The sequence below is a fragment of the Benincasa hispida genome, chromosome 4 (assembly GCF_027475165.1).
Source record: "Benincasa hispida cultivar pf3 chromosome 4, pf3_genome.v1.1, whole genome shotgun sequence".
NCBI classification, from domain to species: Eukaryota; Viridiplantae; Streptophyta; class Magnoliopsida; order Cucurbitales; family Cucurbitaceae; genus Benincasa; species Benincasa hispida.
Window position 1 is genome coordinate 69935903 of NC_143481.1, and position 20835 is coordinate 69956737.

Consider the following 20835-nt stretch of genomic DNA (forward strand, 5'->3'; position numbering starts at 1 on the left):
GAGATGCCTATTTCAGTCCATAAATGGACCGATTCAGCTTGCAAAATTTTGCTCTTGACTTTGGACTATGAATCCCTCAGGCTGCACCATATAAATGGTCTCCTCAAGATTGCCATTCAGAAAAGCAATCTTGATATCCATTTGCCATATCTCATGGTCATAATATGAGGCAATGGATAGGAGGATCCAGATAGATTTTAACATAGCAATAGGTAAGAAAGTCTCCTCATAGTCGACTCCCTCTATCTGGGTATAACCCTTTTCCACCAGTCTAGACTTGAAGGTTTGCACCTTCCCACCAACACCCCGTTTCCTCTTGTAGATCCACTTACAACCTATAGGTTTAAACCCATCAGGTTGATCTACAAGATCCCAAACTGAATTGAAGTACATAGACTCCATTTCGAGATCCATGGCTTTGACCCATTCATCTCTGTCAACATCCTCCATTGCCTTCTTAAAGACAATGGATCCTCAACTTTGCCATTTGCTGCCATAGCCAGGATTTCAATTAAACCCATATAGTGAATAGGTGGGTTTGCAACCTTCCCACTACATTAAGGTTCCCTCAACACAAGTTTGATTTGACCTATGTCAACAACCCTTGTTGAGGTAATAGGCTCTTGAACAACTCTTGTTGAAGATTCAGTAGTTTCATTGGAATGCTAATTCAACACGATTTTGCTTCTAGGTCTGTGCTCCCTTATATGATCCTCCACAAGAAAAGTAGCATTTGTCGATACAAACACTTTATTTCTTTAGGATCATAAAAATAACATCCTCTCGTTCCCTTGGGGTAGCCTGCAAGTAGGCAGCCTCGAATGTGGTTCCAATTTCTTAGGATTAGCCTCAAGCACGTCTGCTAGACAACCCCAGATATGGAAATGACGTAAACTAGCTTTACGACCATTCCATAACTCCAAAGGTGTTCTGGAAACACTCTTAGAGGGAACACAGTTCAGGATATAAGCTGTAGTCTCTACTACAAAACCCCAAAACTAATCAGGTAAGGAAGTGTAACTCATCATCAACTGAACCATGTCCAACAGGATTTGATTTCTCCTCTCTGATATACCATTCTGCTGAGGTGTATCAGGTGTTGAGAGTTGGGAAACTATTCCATATTCTATCATATAGTTTTGGAACTCAAAATCCAAAAACTCTCCACCTCGATCAAGTCGAAGTGTTTTAATCGTTCTATTTAATGCATTTTCAACTTTAGCCTTGAACTCTTTGAATTTTTCAAAGGACTCAAACTTATGTTGCATTAAATAAACGTACACATACCTTGAATAATCATCAGTAAAAGTGATGAAGTATTCATAACCTCCCTTGGCTCGTACATTCATCGGACCACAAAGGTTTGAATGCACTAGCTCTAGAGGCTCTTTGGCTCTATAACCTTTTCCAGTAAAAGGCCTTTCAGTCATTTTACTTTCAAGACATGACTTGCACACAGGTAAAGAATTTTCTTCTAACTTGCTTAGAAGTCCATTCTTCACCAACCTTTCAATCCTATTGAGATTTATGTGTCCTAACCTTAGGTGCCAAAGTTGGGCATTTTCCTTGGGAGAAATTTTAAGTCGCTTATTTTGAGTTATGACAGTTTTAAACATCTCTATGTTATAGAGGACATTTGTTGCTAACAACCTTAGCACATAAAAATTACTTTCCAATTGAGTTGGACATATATCAACACCATTTTTCGAAATAAACACTTTATTAACTAAAAAATGTATTTGATGATTATATTCAAGCAAAGACTTTACAAAAATTAAGTTCCCCTTTAACTCGGGAACTACATATACATCATTCAGAATGATAAACCTATTCTGTAAAGTCAACCGGAGACCTCCCACTGCCACAGTTGAGATGACATGCCTGGTTCCAACTCGCATCGTCATCTCACAAGCACCAAGCTGTCACCAGGAACTAATTCCCTGAAATGAAGAACAAACATGGTTAGATGCCCCAGAGTCAATAATTCAAGCAGAATCATCATTCTCCACTAAACAAGTTTCCAAAACTCGTAAATCGTATTTACCTTGTTTGCCCTTCTTCTTCTCAGCCAAATATCTTGGGCAATTCTGCTTTCAGTGCCCGTCTTGGTTGTAATGGAAACACTTCTCGTTGTCAACCCTCGCTGGTTGCCTACCCCTTGGAGCAGCAGGTTGTGGGTTAGCAGGCGCCTTCCCCTTACCACCCTTCTTCTTCTTCCACTTTCTGATGCCAGAAGAAGAAGGTGTAGTGTTCAAAGTTCGAACCTTTATGGAACTTTTTTGGAAGATGAAGCAACATTTGCCTCACCAACCTTCTTCTCTTTTCTTTTCAGCAAAGACTAAAAAGTCTACAACTCATTAAGTAGAGTTGTAAGGTTGTAGTTAACCCTATTCAGAATAGCTTTTCTAATGAAGTGAAGGAAGCTTTCTGGTAACGACTCCAGAATGTTGCTAACTTGGTTGGCCTCATCGATGCTTGACCCATTCATCTCCACCACGTTGAAGTGCACCATTATATTGAGAACATGTTCTCAAACAGATATTCCCTCCTTCATATGTGAATTAAAGATGTACTTCAGAGCGTCGTGCCTGAGCTATGCAGACGGTTGTCCGAACATTCCCCTTTGAGACCCCATGATCTTGCATACAGTGATATTGGGCTCATGCTTCTTGGCCAAAAAGTCGTTAAGGCTAGCCAAGATATACGCTTGGGCCTTTTTGTTCGCCCATGTCCAGCACTCGTGCGCCTGTCGAACGTTTCGAGTAGTGGTAAGAGGTGGAATAGGAGGACACACTCCTCCATAAAGATGAACCTTAGGTCATTGATGATTAGTATCGTGTTAATGGTATTTTTCCAACTAGCATAATTTTTGCTAGTCAATTTATCGGTGGCAAGTAATGAAAGAGTAGCAGTAGCCAAAATAAAACTGTTGAAAAAGGAATAAACTTAATAAGTGTACTTCTATTAAACCACTTATAGAACCAATTATGTTTTAGCAAAATAGTTCTAGTGTACCGTAAGTTACATCTATTTTGCAATGATGCTCAAGTGAGGATAGACAAAAGTCACCGTAGGGTGATCAAGTGCCCCTTCAATGGAATGAGACAATCTCAACCATTAGACAAAAACAACTCCTTATAACTGAATCTAACAGTCACCATTGTTTGGTCCAAAATCTGTTAACATCCTTAACAATTCTGTGTAAGTGTAATCCCTTAGGCCCTAGAGTCCCGTTCTAATGAGCCAACCTTAAGGAAATGCTGATTAGGACAAGAGAGCAACCCTATCCATTTCTAGAGGTCAAGTAAAGAGTTGTGCAAAACTGCTGTAACATCCCACACCTTTTTATTTATTTATTAATAATGTAAAACTTTTCCCTTTTCAGTAATTGTCCTTAGTTGAAGGGCATATTTGGAATTTTGAATTTAAAGTATAAATGCGAGGATTTAAGTGTTGTCGTGGAATTTATTCAAAAAATTATTCAATTTTCAAATTCAATTTAAAAAGTTATGGCAGGAATTAATTATTTTTGGAAAAAGGAAAGGGATTAAATAGTATAAAGTGGGTTAAGGAAATGATTTAATTAGAAATATACTATTTTCCTTATTATTATTATTATTATTATTATTATTATTATTATTATTATTATTATTATTATTATTAGTTTTATTTTAAAATAAAAAGGGCACCCCCCATCTCTATCACAGCCGCCTCACTCGAACGCCGCCTAGATTGGACGCTGAACGTCCGCCGCCAGCCACGAATCCCAGCCGCTCACGTCTCTTTCTCTCTCGACAACCCTCGCCCTTCGCTCCCGTCTCGCCGATCGGTCAAGCCGCACCACCTCCAATCGACGTCTCAGACCTAGTCGTTGCGTCTCCCCAAAGTCGTTCGTGTCGGATCTAGGGATTAGACCGCACTGCTTCCCTCGCCCTTCGCTCATGACGGTTCTCGCCAACCAATCAAGTCACGTCGCCTCTGATCGACATCTCGGATCCAGCTCCCTTGTGTCCGTCACCCTAGCCGCTTCGCTACCGGTTGTCGTCGCCCTGCCACGTTGGGTCCGTTTTGGTCTTCATCAGATCTATTGGGTAAGGTTGTGTCGGTTCGTTTTGTTCTCTTGGCCATTAATATTGTGTTTCAATGTTATGACTCGTCTTTATTGAATTTTGTTTCAAGCTTAAGTCGTCAGGGAATTTGGAAGTCAAAGGAGGCACCGTCGTGGAAGGTGGAAGTGTTTTTCTTTCTTTGAGTAAGTTCTTGATAGTTTGGACTTGGACCTGAAGTCTTACAATTATGGCTTCAACTAAAATTTGAGAGTTGTTTTGTTGTTAGGACCGCTACTTTGGATTGCCGTCATAGTTTGGTGGTCTAAATTTTTTCGAAGTAAGTAATCTTATCACTGGAACTGCCCACGGGCCAGGCTCTAGTTGTATGCTAGCATGATAAGTGTATGTTATGGTAAATGTTAGCATGTTAATTGAAAGTATGACTTGAATCAAAGTATGTTCTGGCACAAATTCTGATTTATTTACATACACACCTAAGTGCTTGATCGTTAGTATGTGATAGTATGTGTTTTCATATGTCAATGTTTGATCTGCTGCCGTTGAGGCATACTTGTATGTTGTGGCTTTATGATACAAGTTATACATGGATGATGTATAATATGTTGTTAAGAATTATGGGTATCTGATGCAGCCATGGTATTAAGGATTTTTATGTATGCTTTAGAACTGTACAATGTTGAATCTTAGCACGTTAAGACTGTGTGAATATCCTCATTGATTAGTTAGATGCTCACCAGTTTATGTTTCCTTTGGGATTCACCAGTTTGTGTTTCCTTCGAGATTCATCAGTTTGTGTTTCCTTCGGGATTCACTAGTTTGTGTTTCCTTCGGGATTCACCAGTTTGTGTTTCCTTCGGGATTCACCAGTTTTGTGTTTCCTTCAGGATTCAGCAGTTTTGTGTTTCCTTCAGGATTCAAATTTTGTGGGCATACATAACTACAATAGGATAGGACTCAGTCTCTTATATGTTACATGTATTTATGTGTCATATGTGGGTATCTAGAGGACATAGATGCCTAGCCTGACCCCAGTGGTGGGGTTACTTACTGAGTATTTTATACTCATTCTTTCTTATGTTGATGTTTCAGGTAAGGGTAGAGATGCATCGGCGATGGCCAACGGAATTCATGATCGAGCCACTGAGACTAGTTTTTTTTACACTTCCGCATCATGAGATTTAAAGTTCTTTTCATGTTTCCCTTAATGTTTAGTTTTGATGTTTGAAACTTATTATTAAGAGATATTTTTCATATGTACTTATTAACCTTTATGATTTATGGGTACCCTATTATTGTTTTTAACAATTGCATTTAATAAACGTCTTTTGAACTTCTCTTGTTTTAATTAGCATTTACTTCAAATGACTGAGCATCCTTTTAAATTCTTTGCATGCATTTATTTTGGTAACGACCTTACCTATGTCCTAGGAGGTCGGGTCGTTACAACTGCCATCCTTGAGGGGGACACTCCCAGGGTGCCACGAGGCAATGCACAAAACTTTATCCAACCTAATGAGAGAGACCGAGGGATATGTTGTCACACGTCTCACTCCCACTTATTATTTGTTGGGGTTGATGCCCTAAAATCTCACGTCCTATAGTTTGTAAACAGTATATACGAACACCTGTGATTGTTAATATATGATATTTACTTCACATCCTGTTCTTTTGCTCAGTTATTTGTTTTATTTGCTTTACCACAAACCAATAAACATAAAATCCCTGGTTATCTATATGTGACTCAAGCATGTATGTGGTGACAAACAAGTGGATCATGTCCTGAGTGATAACCAAAATGGTCTGTAGTATATGGATATAGAAGGGAAATCTTATCCTGGTAATGCGAACACGGCCCACTTTGTGGAATGGTCACAAGTGTTGTGACTTGCCACAGATGGTCTGATCCTAATCATTCATGTCAAGGACATGCGAGCGGAGGCGTCCTATACAAAGAGTTTGTATAAGACCTGACCACGAAGTGTTAATGTCTCGTTATATAAAACCGTTCATGACAGAGACTTCACTTCACTAGGATGACCATAGGTACATGACCTCAATCCTAAGTGAGTTGGGAACTCCTACCATTGAAGTCGCCGATACAAACCTACCATTTTGGGGATTCGTCTGATTTGAGAGCTGGGAACTCAACTACACAAGATGGAATTCACTCCTTCCTCGAGGCAGAGGTAAGTAGAAAGATGGCTCCCTTAAAGGTTGATTCCGGGGCTTGAACGATGTGGTGCCACACATCTTCTCTTGGCTCGAGAGGTGTTCACACATAGTTGGACTATGTTGTATTGTTCATTAGAGGAATTAGTGGTACATAAGGAGTGAGATGTAACTACAGAGGCAAAATGGTAAATTGGCTCAGCTGTACTTACGAGCATCTGTGAAGTATCATCGTACTCATGATTGGTTATATCCAATAGACATAGAAATATATCTATGGAAAGAAGAGTTCAGCTATTAGTCTTTAGTGGAATCACAGACAGTTAACGGATGGTGAATCTCGTGGCTAAAGAGTTTAGTCAGCTATTCACGTACCGTTGGAGCTTCGAGCCACAGGTCTATTAGGTCACCTGGGTAGCTTGGATAAAGTAGAGAACCAGTGTTTGGGTCAATTTGAAATGTTCAAATTGACAAGATGAAGTTCAATTATATATGATATAATTGGATTGGTTAATTATATATGATATAATTGGCTAAATGTATGAGATACATTGTTTAGGAGGAAATTAGATATAAATATGATTTATATCAAGTAGAGGAAAAATTACTATAGTAGATATATGATATCAAACTATAGGATATAAATATAATATGATTATATTTATTAATTAAATTAATTGATTAATTATTTGATAATTAACCAATTAATTCACGTATGAACGTAGGAACGTGGGGCCACGAAGGTTAAGGTAACCGGCAGGTTGAAGTATGAAAATTGTTTTCATTTTGAGAAGTTAATTCAGTTGTTAAATTGATATCCCGCACCCAAAAGAATTCGTGAATTAAATGACCGTGAGAGCCTATACGATAGAATCTCATTAGTCTAAACGATCGTCTAGTTCACGCGTTCCCTAAACGATCATATACCAATTTCCTAAACGATCGTCCAGTCTTTCCTAAACGATTGTGTAGCTCTACTATACGATGGCAGAGTTCTTCTCGTGTGTGTTTATCGTCTACACGAATTCTTCTCCTCCATTCTTTACCGAAGAGCTTCCTGCAATTTGTTAGTAATGTGATTCTTAACAAAGTGAAGTATAACCTTACAACTCTCCTCAACGAGTTGCAAACATACCAATCTTTACTGAAAAGTAAGGAGAGGCAGAAGGGTGAGGCAAATGTTGCTTCATCCTCAAAGACGTTCCATAGAGGTTCGACCTCATAAATGAATTCTGCACCTTCTACTTCTAACTCTGCAAAGGATGAGAAGAAGAAGGGTGGTAAGGGAAAAGGGAAGGCATCTGCTAACCCACCACCTGTTGCCCCGAGGAGGCATCCACCAGTTGCTAAGGGCAAGTGTTTCCATTGCAATCAAGATGGACATTGGAAGAGGAACTGTCCTCGGTATCTAAAGGAGAAGAAAGCAGCCAAAGCTAAGGCCAAGGCGGAAAGGTAAATATGATTTACTTGTGCTCGAAACTTGTTTAGTGGAGAATGATGATTTTGCCTAGATAATTGATTCAGGCACCACTAACCATGTTTGTTCTTCTTTTCAGTGGATTAGATCTTGGCGACAGCTAGAGGTTAGTGAGATGATGATGCAAGTAGGCACCGGGCATGTCGTCTCAACTGTGGCAGTGGGAGGGATCCAGTTGACTTTACAGAATAGGTTTCTAAATTTAAATGATGTATATATAGTTCCTGAATTAAAAAGGGACCTTATTTCTATAAAGTGTTTATTGCAATGTAAATACATTGTTTCTTTTAATTTGAATAGAGCGTTTATTCATAAAGATGGTGTCTTTATTTGCACAGCAAATCTGGAATCTAATTGATATATGCTAAGGCCATTAGCCATTAATTCCCTTCATAATAATGAAATGTTCAGAACTGCCATAACTCAATCAAAACGTCAACGAATTTCTCCAAAAGAAAATGCCCAACTTTGGCATCTACATTTAGGGCACATCAATTTTAATAGGGAGAGATTGGTGAAGAATGGAATTTTAAGTGAGTTAGAAGAAAATTCTTTACCTGTGTGCAAATCTTGCCTTGAAGGTAAAATGACTAAACGACCTTTTAGTGGAAAAGGTTTTAGAGCCAAAGAACCTCTTGAGTTAGTACATTCTGACCTTTGCGGTCCTATGAATGTGCGAGCCCGAGGTGGCTATGAGTATTTTATCAGTTTTACTGATGATTACTTCAGGTACGGGTATGTTTATCTTTTGCAACGGAAGTCTGAATCCTTTGAAAAGTTCAAAGAGTTCAAGGCTGAAGTTGAAAATGCATTGGATAGACGGATTAAAACACTTTGATCAGATCGAGGTGGAGAGTTTTTGGACTCTGAATTCCAGAACTATTTGATAGAACATGGAATCGTTTCCCAACTCTCAACACTGGGTACACCTCAATAGAATGGTGTAGTGGAGAGGAGAAATAGGACCTTGTTAGACATGGTTTGTTCAATGATGAGTTACACTTCCTTACTAGACCCGTTTTGGGGTTTCGCAGTGGAAACTGCGATGTATATACTCAACTTTGTTCCCTCCAAGAGTGTTGCGAGAATACCTCTGAAGTTGTGGAATGGACGTAATGCTAGTTTACGTCATTTCTGCATTTGGGGATGCCCTGCACATGTGCTTGAGGCTAATCCCAAGAAGTTGGAACCACGGTCGAGGTTGTGCCTCTTTGTAGGCTACCCCAAAGGTACACGAGGGGGTTATTTTTATGATTCAACAGAAAATAGGGTGTTTGTTTCAAAAAACACTACTTTCCTAGAAGAGGGTCATATAAGGAAGCACAGTCCACAAAGCAAAGTCGTGTTACGTAAGCTTTCCAATGAAACTACTGAAACTTCAACAAGAGTTGTTAAAGAGCCTACTACATCAACAAGAGTTATTGATGGGAGTTCATCCAGTAGGTCAGTTCCACCTCAAGAGTTGAGGGAACCTCGACGTAGTGGGAGGGTTGCAAACCCACCCATTCGCTATGGGTTTCATGGAAATCCTTGCTATGGTAGCAGATGCGACGTTGAGGAACCGTTGACTTATAAGAAGGCAATGGAGGATGTTGACTGGGATGAATGGGTCAAGGCCATGGATCTCGAGATGGAGTTGATGTACTTCAACTCAGTATGGGATCTTGTCGATCAGCCTAATGGGGTTTGCCCTATAGGTTGTAAATGGATCTACAAGCGTAAATGAGGTGCTGATGGAAAGGTACAAACCTTTAAGGCTTGACTTGTGGCAAAGGGTTATACCCAAGTAAAGGGAGTCGACTATGAGGAGACTTTCTCGCCTGTTGCCATGTTAAAGACGATCTGCATCCTCCTGTCCATTGCAGCTTATTATAATTATGAGATCTGGAAAATGGACGTCAAGATGGCCTTTCTGAATAGCAATCTTGAGGAGACCATTTATGTGGTACAGCCCGAGGGATTCATCGCCCAAGGTCAAGAGAAAAAGGTTTGCAAACTGAAACGGTCCATTTATGGACTGAAACAGGCATCTTGATCTTGGAACATACGTTTTGATGCTGCAATCAAGTCATATGACTTTGACCAGAATGTTGATGAACCTTGTGTCTACAAGAAGATTATCAATGCTTAGTAGTCTTCTTAGTTTTGTATATAGACGATATCCTACTCATTGGGAATGATGTAGGTCTACTGACTGCAGTTAAGAACTTGCTGCGACCCAATTCCAAATGAAAGATTTGGGAGAGGCTCAGTTTGATCTAGGAATCTAGATCTTTCAGGATCGTAAGAACAAAGTGCTAGCACTGTCTCAAGCATCGTACATTGACAAAATGTTGCTCAAGTACTCAATGCAGGACTTCAAGAGGGGCCTACTTCCGTTTAGGTATGGAGTCACTTTGTCTAAGGAAATGTGTCCTAAGACACCTCAAGAGGTTGAGGAAATGAGACGGGTCCCATATACGTCTGCCATTGGCAGTTTGATGTACTCGATGCTCTATACTCGTCCAAACATCTGCTATGCTATGGGCATAGTAAGTAGGTATCAGTCTAACCCAGGCCAGGGTCACTGGACTGCAGTGAAGAACATCCTCAAGTATCTTCGAAGAACGAGGGACTACATGCTCGTGTATGGTTTGAGGGATAGCTATTATTATATGTGAATTCCATTAAATGCAGGTGAGAGTCCTAACTCCCTGAAAACTCTAGTGCACAAGCGCACAACATATCTTCTAATATTTGGTTCAAACGTTCTATTTGACAATCAATCTATGGGTGAAAAATTGTACCAAATTCTAATCGAGTACCCAATGCTAACTGGAGACTCTTCAAAAAAACTAGATGCAAAACGAGGGTCATCGTTTGACATAGCTAAATCTAGTACCAAAAGAGGTTTAACAACCCCTTCCATAAATAACTATGAAACTTAAGATGTTGAAAATCAACAACACTTCTACACGTCCGAGCTGAGAACTATAAAAAGGGTCATGAAGTTAAGAAAGTCTTATATCCTAAAAACATACATTTGAAGTTACCATTTTGTCACTGGGAAAACTTCATATGTGCAGTAAAGAAACTGGTCATACTATATAATGCGTCATCTCAAGATACATACCAGAACAAATCTAGTCAACTGAAAACTACTTCTACTCTAGAAACGCCAACTATGATGTCTTTCCTAGGGTCTACATGTCTGAGAATAACTCTGTCTAATTAAGTCTCACATTCATGAGAAACTCATCATGAGACTCTATGTTGTCATGGGCTATAAAACTTGCTTGAGCTAATCCTCATATTATTCTTTAGCCTTAAAACAATCACATATCATTACTTAGACCCTGTTGCAGATGAATCTAAAAATCCCTCTGAAAATGAGGTTTTGAAGTCCTTAGATGCTAAAGCATAAGTCAATTGATAACACATTTTCATAACCTCGTAATAACCATAATTGATCCTTGAAGTCATTTTTTTTAACGATAAAACCTTCTTGATTCATAAGTCCTGGCTTGGATTACTCGTACTCCCTAAAGCTAGTTAACTCATTGCCCATGCAAGAGAATACATACTATCTTGTAATGCTCCAAACCCACTTTTAGTAACTTCTTACTATCAACTCAACTTTATTGCCAAGTCTATCCCTTATACCAATGGTTATATTGGAAGATCCAACTTACTTACTTTTGTGCATATACCATTATTGTCTACCTCGAGTTGGATTATTTTCTTTTCTCAATCAAATTGATGGTCTTGTTAGTTCATGTTTCCAACACTTGCACACAAAGTCAAAATCCCTTAAATCTTACTAATGCCCTCAATGTTTTACGTCTTAACTAATGAAGCCTCAACATACCATATCAATAGTTCTCGAACATCTACTGTTACTAGTAACTCCAATTTAACTTATCCCTTCTCAACCTTCTATTTTGGTAACAGATTCTTGTGTTAAAACAAAGTTCCATATCAATCACCTACATAAGCTATCTTTCCATCTAACACATATTGTCCTAAAGTTCCACATGATAATGAGGTATTCTTCTTTTGCACCAAAATAAATACCTTGTAACCCCTCTTATCAAGCCTTCAAACCATACTTAACTAGGAGTTTCGAACACATTAAATTTCTCTCTCTTTCCAAAAGAGTAAACTTTCTTAGATACTTTTCTCTCATTCACACTTATCTCTGATAAAACCACAAAATTCAAGACACCTCCCTTTTTTTTTTTCCACTTTCCATGTGGAACATAATCTCTTTACTAAATTATATTTTACTTAACTCCTCCATAAATCTTATCTCTCTCACTAAGAATTTCCATCTTGTAAAATTCCCCTTTGCCAATTTGCATACGTTTAACTCCAAAAGACTTTTGTTTCTTCAAATCTGTCTAACTTGGATCTCCTTAACACAATAAGGCTCTGGGTTTAGTCTAGGTATACTAAAATAATCCTTCAACCTAAACAAATAACACCTTGCTTTAACCCCTTTAAGTCCAAGGTCATGTCCAACTATTTTAGCTTCCTTTAATGACATCTACCTAGCTAGATATTCCAAAAGAATTCTTTATATCGTTACACATACTTTTCCTAGTTCATCAAGTTGTAGTATTACCCAAATGATTATGACTTACGAATCCTTTCTAAAATTCTTCTCGAAATGTTGGGTTTTTAATATCTCAAAACCTTTAATAAATCTATAGACTCTTCTTCTTTTTCTCCTTATTCATAAAACAACTTTTAACCTTATACTTGAGTATTAGCCTGTGTATTTATACTACCACCGATTGCACTATCCAACACAAAAACATAACACTAGTCCTCGATCAATTCTTGTCTCAATAATTTTATTCATTGGCTTAAACAATTAAATACCTTCATTCCTAAACTATCATAACTCTACATAGTTGTATCAATCTTTAAGATCTCTAAGTTGAGGTATATATCTTTGTTCATTTCTAACATAATTTTCATGAGATAAACTAGTGCCAAGTGACCTCATAATTTATTTTATTTTATTTTCCTCCTTTTGTAGTGTCATACCTGATAATCCTTTTATAATAACTTCTAACGAGTCACTGACCTAGAATTAGAACATAATTGGTGCATTTAAGCTAAACAAATATTTTAATGTACAACTATCATAAAACTTGAAATTGATAGGACATACCTGGCGATGACGAGGAATCCGTTCATGGGCCAATGGGACAATCTAGACTTACATAGTAAGTCAATCTACAGAACCCAAAACATGGGCTCTGATACCAACTATAACGACCCGACCCTCTAGGACTTAAGTTAGATCGTTACTAAATACGTGCATGCATGGAACTCAAAACGACACTCGGTTATGGTGAAATAAATGCTAATTAAATAAGGTAAGTTCAAAAAATTTTCATTAATTTCAAATATTAAAACAATAGTAGGGTACCCATAAATCATAAAGGATAATAAATAAGTCTGAAAAACGATTCTTAAAAATAAGTTTTAAAAATCAAAACTAAAAGTTAAGAGAAACATGAAAAGAACTCTAACTTTCATGATGCGGAAGCGTAAAAACTAGTCCCAGTGGCTTGATCACGAATTCCGCTTGTCCATTTCCAGTGCATCTCTACCCTTGCCTGAAACAACAACATGAGAAAAAATGAGTATAAAATACTCAGTAAGTAACCCCACTACTGGGGTCAGGCTGGGCATCTATGTTCTCTAGATACCCACCTCTGGTGAAACATATAACTGCTCTAGTCCTCATGGGACACATATGCACATGAAATAAAAAGGAGACTGAGTCATATCCTACTGTAGTTAAGTATGCCCACTACCTCTGATGAATCCCGAAGGAGACACAAACTGGTGAATCCTGAAGGAGCCACAAACTGGTGAATGCCGAAGGACGCACAAACTGGTGAATCCCGAAGGAAGCACAAACTGGTGAATCCCAAAGGAAGCCCAAACTGGTGAATCCTAAAGGAAACACAAACTGGTGAATCCCGAAGGAAACACAAAATCTAATGGGCATCTAACAAATCAGTAAGGACATTTTCACAATCTCAACATCATAATCATCACTGTACATATAAACCTCAACATCATGGCTCTACAACATACACATATACCTCAACATCATGGTTCTACAACATACATGTATACCTCAACATCATCAGATCAAATACAACCATGGAAGCACATACCATCTCATACTAGCATTCAAGTGTCTATGTGCATAAATAAATAATTCGAATATCGTAATAGAACATACTTTAATCATATTATACTATCAATCTTTCATGCTGTCATTCTGCCATAATCTTCATTTAACATGCTAGCATACATCTAATGCCTGACCCGTGGGCAGTTCCAGTAGTAAGATTACTTGCCTTGATATTAGGTCGAACCAAAAAGCAATTGAATCTTTGTGAAATTCTTGAATCCTTAATCAAGCCTAAACATAAACCAAGCTTTAAAATTAATGGTTAAGGCCAAATTCCAAACACCCAAATATTAAAAAATATTTCCAGATAACCTTACCTAAGGTGTGGTCCAATTCGAATTCACCTTCCAAACCTCCAATTTTAAGTCCGAATAATTAGCAAACCAAACTCTTCTTCATCTTGAATGAAATTCTTGAATCAACCCCCTAATCATAATTTGAAATTAGGCTTACATGATTAAAGCTTGAATCAAATACATACTTCACTACCAATGTCTCAAATAAATTATCCATATGCAGCTTGTCAAAAATCACTTCCAAATGACTTTATCAAAATTTCTCAATAACCAAAATTAATCTACAAGAGGGTAATCAAAGCATAAAATTACTAAAACTCGCTAAAATAAACTCCAACTTCACTGAACAACACCTCAATACCATCACAAACGTGAATCCAAAGTTGAAACACAATGGGTATCAACCAATTGATGCTAAAAGTAAATGAGTATTCAAGAATCAACCGAAAACAAACCCAAACGGCAGAAATCTTACCCAAATCGATAGATCCAGTAGCGGACGGAGTTCATGAAGAAGAAACTGATGCGGCAGCTTTGGGCGGCGTCGGAGGGCTCACGAACGTGAAGAAGAAAAGGGGGGTGGGGTTTGACTTTTTATAAAAAAAAAAAAAACAATAATAATAATAATAAAACAAAAAGGGAAATAAATATAATTACATTTAATTCCTTTCCATTTTATACTATTAAATGCCTTTCTGTTTCAAAAGAAAATTAATTCCTGCCATTAATTTTCAATTTGAATAATTTCACGCCAACAATTAAATTCCCACACTTACACTTGAAGTCCAAAATTCCAAAAATGTCTTCCAACTAATAACAATTACTGAAATTCCAAATAATAAAGTTACTGAAATTACATTATTACTAAAAAACGTGCAGGGTATTACACCTCCAGCGGGGGCCACCTCCAGCACCATGGACGGCCTCCAGTAAACCTCGAAGGTGTCGAGTTGAGTCTGACACCACCAACAAGGCGACCTTGGTATTCTCAATGTGAGAATCCAGAGGGTGGGCTCTATTCGAACTTGGTGTGAGGCAGACGAACGGAGGAAACAACGATCGCGTACATGACCGGGCAAGTGGGAGAAGTCGGAGACCTATCGTATAGGTCGATGCCCAATCGTTTAGATAAAGTTATGCGATCGTCTAGCAAAAGCTATGCGATCGTTTAGCTCGACAGACTCTACATGATCGTTTACCTTTGGCCAGAGATCATATAGCAAAGTTATGCGATCATTTAGTAAACACTGCACGATTGTTTAGCTCGCACCTGCCGTCGTTTAATAAATCTGTATTTACTTGACGACTTCCGTGAGTTTCCTTTCGCCGGAGAGAAAACTCAAAAAAAATTCAAACTTTTGTAAAAACTTCTCTTTCAAAAAAAAAAAAAAAAAACGATTTTCTTTTAAAATCTAATGGTTACCATGATTAATAACCACCTACTACATTTGGTTATTTAAAAGAAAAAGTACTAATTATCTAATAATTAATATTATTATAAACGTAAATGATAACCAACTTATCATACTATATTTATAACCTATAGTTTTAATACTTCATCTCATGAAACATATAAACCATAATTCTTTTTCTATTCTATGGTAATTAATGTAAATCTCATTTACATCAATCCTCTACTTGATGTATCTCATACATCATACCGATTATATCACATATAATCAAAAAACCTCTTGTCAATTTGAACATTTCAAATCAACACCAAGAACTTGATCCTTCAACAGAATCCAAGCTACCAAGGGGACCTCATGGACCTGTAGATCCGAAGCTCCAACGGTACGTGAATAACTGACTAAACTCTTTAGTCATGGAATCCACCATCCGTTAACTGCTAGGCACTCCACTAAAGACCGATAGCTGAACTCTCCTCACTACAGATATATTATGTGTCCATCTTAACCAATCAACAGTGCGACAACCCTTCACAGATCACTCGTAAGTACAGCTGGGCCAATAACCATTATGCCCCTGTAGTTACATCTGTCTCCTTAAGTACCACTGATCCCTCTAATGAACATAAATCATAGTCCTACTATGACTAAGTCTTCTCTTCCAAAGAGAAGCTGTGGTCACCATGTTCAAGCCCTAGAATAAGCCCTTAAGGGAGCAATCTCTCTACTTATCCCTGCTTCGGGAAATGAGTGAATTCCATATTGTGGATTGAGTTCTCAACTCCCAGATCAAAAAGATAGGCATGTTGAGTTAGCAATCTGGCCACTCTCACCCATACTAATCAAAGGACCGCCCTCAAAGATAGGAGTTCACAAAACACTCAGAATTGAGGTCGTGTCACCTATGGTCGTTTAGGTAAGATGCAAGTCTCTAGGCGTTATATACAGAGTCTAGTCATCTCATGGTCCAGGTCTTATACAAACTCTTTGTATAGGACACCCCCGCTCCACGTCTCCACACGAATGGTCAGGATCAACTATCTATAGTAGTTTACAACACTTGCAAACCTCTACAAAGCGAGCCGTATCTGTAGTGTCCCCAAGATCAGGTATCCCACCTTAATCCTTATACTACAGACCGATTTAAGTTAAGGACTAAAATGAGATTCATAAGTTTAAATTATATTTTAAGCGTCCATAATTACCAAATTAACAAGAATTTACTGATTCCAATTATGGATAAGATTTAATGAGCATACAAGTCTAATACCAAAATTTAGAAAACATAATGTAAAATCTGAAGTTCTTATTTCAATAACTTTTGTAACAGACTCCTCCCGACCCAACTAAATCATAACTTACGCATATTTACCACTAATCACAATCTATTCATTGATGGTACTATCGATAAGTTCAAATTATATGTTAAGCATCCATATTTACCAAATTAACACCAACAATTATTGATGAGATTTAACAAGAATACAAGTATAATTCCAAAGTTTAGAAAATATAAAGTAACAACAAAAACTATAGTTTTTATTTCAATAACTTTTGAACAACGTAGGTAGTTGTTTTTTACATACTCCTCCCGACCCAATTACTAAATCATAACTTAAGCATATGTGCCATTAATCACGAAGAAAATCAGGAGAGACTAGTAAGAGTCCTACAAATAATACAAAACTTCCCTGATTATATTTTCCGGCAAATTAAAGTACTTAAACAAGTCATGGACACAAAAAATGGTCATATCCCAAGATCAAAGGATGGAGAAGTGTCAAGATGAAGATTCTGCTGTTGCTGGGTATCCATTATCTGAGGCAACTCAACTTTCTTTTCAAGGAGCAATTTTGCCTCGGCCTCAACTGCGTCAAGGTCAATACCTTCATAAAATTCATCATCATCAATGAACAGATTTCTATTTACATCTACATCGCTTATCGATTCTCTGCCTGCCACCACCAACTCAAACTGTTTATCCAAATTAAGTACAGGAACAGATTCTGATGCACAAAATGTTGAATTTCTATTCATGATTTCCACTTCTGTCGCTCTTGGGCAGACACCAGTTGCAGAAATTACAATTTCTGGGCTACAGTTCATTTTGATATGTTCGGAATGCAGTATGTGAGACTGATTGACATTGCCTGTTAAAGTTGACTCGAAAATATTCAATGTCTTGCCAGGAGAAGTTTCACTTTCAGTTACCCTGGTCGCGAGGGGTGAAGTCAGCCTCCCAAATGGTGATTGACTTAGCAAAGAACGTCTGTTATATAAGATCACAATTTTAGTACAACATTTATAAAAATAGCTCCAGCTTGTGAATCCAAATTAATTTTCATAGAGTAGAAAATGCAATTTTGGAATGTCACAAGTTAAAGGTTTTTTATAGCAGGTTCCTCAATGTTCACTAATTTATTATCAAATTTCAAGTTTCACATGATAGGATATGTAGAATAATAAAAAACCGTCTGTGTTAATGTAATGCAACGAAGAGACTGCTTATACAGAGGCAAGGAGGAAAAAATTACTCCTAAAGTTCAATGGATTTTAAAGAACAGGAAGAAAAAAAAGATGATTTTGTTCTTAATTTTAAAATCATATGATGAGCGGGAAAAGATTCACAAATCAAAGGAAATGACCAAAAAGCCGAACTAGAGTTCTCCTAGCCTAGTGATTAAGATATCAAAAAGGCTCTAAATAAGAAAAAGCATGCAAAATTATTGAACTTATCATTCTAGCCCCCGAAACTTCTTATTCCACCCTCAAAGCCAAAACCCCAATCAGCACATGAGGCGCTAACCAGAGTGAAACTACACTAATTCAAAGGGTTAAACTGTTAAGTGTTATCTTTTTCACTAATCATGGTATTTGATTAATCTCATTCCAAAATTGTCTTCCTTGCAAATAATCAGTTTTCCCAAACAGTTCCAATTCTTATATCCTTCTCTTGCAACACATTATCACCATATCTATTAGAATGCCTTGAATCTGTTATATGGCGCTTCGAACAATCTCGTATGAGATCCCTAAACCTAATTTAAATTCGTATTTTGAATATTTAATTATTTATGGTTTATTTATAACTACGACCCTAAGGTTTAGAGAAGTACACTATATAAACTCTCTAATCCTAGAAGCGCCTTAACATTATCTCTAATAAAAATTTTCTCACTCTGTCCCGTGGACATAGCTAACACACTGTTAGTGAACCACGTAAATCTGTGTGTCAATCTTCTCTATTCTTTTACGTTTTCTATATTATTTACTTGTCGATTTCGCATCACTTTCTTATAAAATTATAAAAACAAAAAAGTTGAATGGTCACTAATGTTTCTTAGACTAAGGCATTCTGGTAAAATCTGCCACTCTATCGCATAATGAGAGAATGCCATATCCATCTCAATTAAATAACAGAGAACTATGAAGTTTATAGAAACCTGTAAATTGCCATCATATCAGGTCTGCATATTTCATCTTGAGTACATGTGGCACTAGCACTAACCCTGTCATCTATGAAACTATCAAACGAGCTCTTAATCTTGTCATCTTCGTCCTCAGATACGGTAGCATCCGAAGAGACCCTAGATGCCAACAAGAAATGAAGCAGAAATTCACAACTGTATCTTCTCCTTTTAACTTGTGCACTCAAAGTAAAACTATCATATTATTAACAAATGTATAATTTAAATTTAATATGAACACTGAACTCTTTTACTAGTTTTTTTTCCCTTCTAACGAGGTAATTTATGGACTTACTCAGCTTCCTCCTCAATAAATGCTCTAACATTGTCATCAAATCTCCTTTCACCTAAATGCAGCAATTGATATTGACAATTAGCAACTAGGTCAGACTTATTTGTTAAAAATTGTGCTGTATTAGATCTCTCAACAACAATTGGGATTGACAAGGATATTCCAAAAACTGAACTATAAGAGAAACGATACCATCACGTTTCTCATTCTTTAATTGTCTGGTGCTAGAAGTTCCGACCATGTTTCCCAACGGAGAAAATGAAGTTTTTTCCGTGCTTTCGATGTTTTCGTTTTTCATCATGTCTCCAACCTTTCGCAATCTTTTGAATTTGCGGGGCTTCTGAACACTGCTGAACTTTCCTCCATTAACTAAATTCAAATCTTCATTATCACAACTGCTTGCAACAATGGCCAAGGGAGTTTGTGTTTCATCAACCATAGGAGATATAGAGGCATGTGATTTTATACCCACACTCTCATTATCCTCGAGCATAGAAGGTCGACCTTCACTGCTAGTGAGAAAAACGTCATTTCCAGCACAGAAGCCTCCATTACAATTAATTCTTTCATTTATCCCAGGACTAGTTGATTCACATATCTGTCGTCTAGAATATCCTGAAAATAAAGCCCTCATTAGTACGGATTCTTGTCTTCACTAAACAAAGGAAACAACAGTTAAATATACCCTCTTTATCAATATAACATAATTTATTGTTTTGGGAAATAGCATGTACCACAATCATCAATTGGTGAATCTGGTACAACACCACTTTCGATTAAATTAGTGAGACGAGGACTAATCTGAGTCTCAATTATACTGCTTTCATCAACGGGGGGGAATTGTGGCTCGATTCCTGAAACAGGCTTTTCATCGGCAGTATCTTCTTTATTAAAAGTTCTCTTCAAGAGAGTGCCTTGATGAATTTTCTCAATCAGATTAATTGCTTTATCTTCCAAGACAGTTACACCATCTGTTCCAGGGCTTGACAAAACCTCATCCAGTGAGAGTTTTGTTTGAGAAGTTGTTGGCTCGTTGACAGCTTCAGTCGGCACAATTAAGTCCTGAGCAGTTCTTAAACAATAAGAACCTAGCTCCGAAGAACTCAACAATTTACTACCTACAACAACATGATATTTGGTCATTTCCCATGGCATCTGATACAAAACCCAAACCAAAGAGGCCTATTGTAGGATGCTTAGGAGAACAGTAATTAGAAATACAATTATTTTCTGCGGGATTTGGAGGTGCTGAGACTTCAGGATGCACAAGCCCTTCTAATTCTGCTTTTGATGCGTTGACTTCATTTATTGAACCTATAAAATAATCAGAACTTTCATTATAAGCAAATAAATTATCATGATTTTTTAACAAAGTATTAATAGGAACACCCCACACCATAATGAGTTCAGTTTATGTTCAACATGGCATCGTCACCAAAATAGTTATAAATGGAGA

The 20835-nt window shown here is 37.5% G+C and overlaps 1 protein-coding gene across 7 annotated transcripts in view; it reads right to left on the reverse strand.

The window, feature by feature from the left end:
- Positions 1-17138: 17138 nt before the first annotated feature.
- The window catches only part of FANCM (DEAD/DEAH box RNA helicase family protein), a 76235-nt gene continuing 72538 nt past the window's right edge, over positions 17139-20835 (reverse strand). For all 7 annotated transcript variants that reach the window (XM_090312971.1, XM_090312970.1, XM_090312969.1 and 4 more), the window contains 6 exons: positions 20601-20693; positions 20114-20497; positions 19572-19994; positions 19383-19434; positions 19064-19207; positions 17139-17889 (listed from right to left, as the gene is read on the reverse strand). In XM_090312971.1, the coding sequence (XP_090169097.1) occupies positions 17370-17889; positions 19064-19207; positions 19383-19434; positions 19572-19994; positions 20114-20497; positions 20601-20693 (1616 nt within the window). In that variant the 3' untranslated portion in view covers positions 17139-17369. The remainder of the gene's footprint in view (positions 17890-19063; positions 19208-19382; positions 19435-19571; positions 19995-20113; positions 20498-20600; positions 20694-20835) is intronic.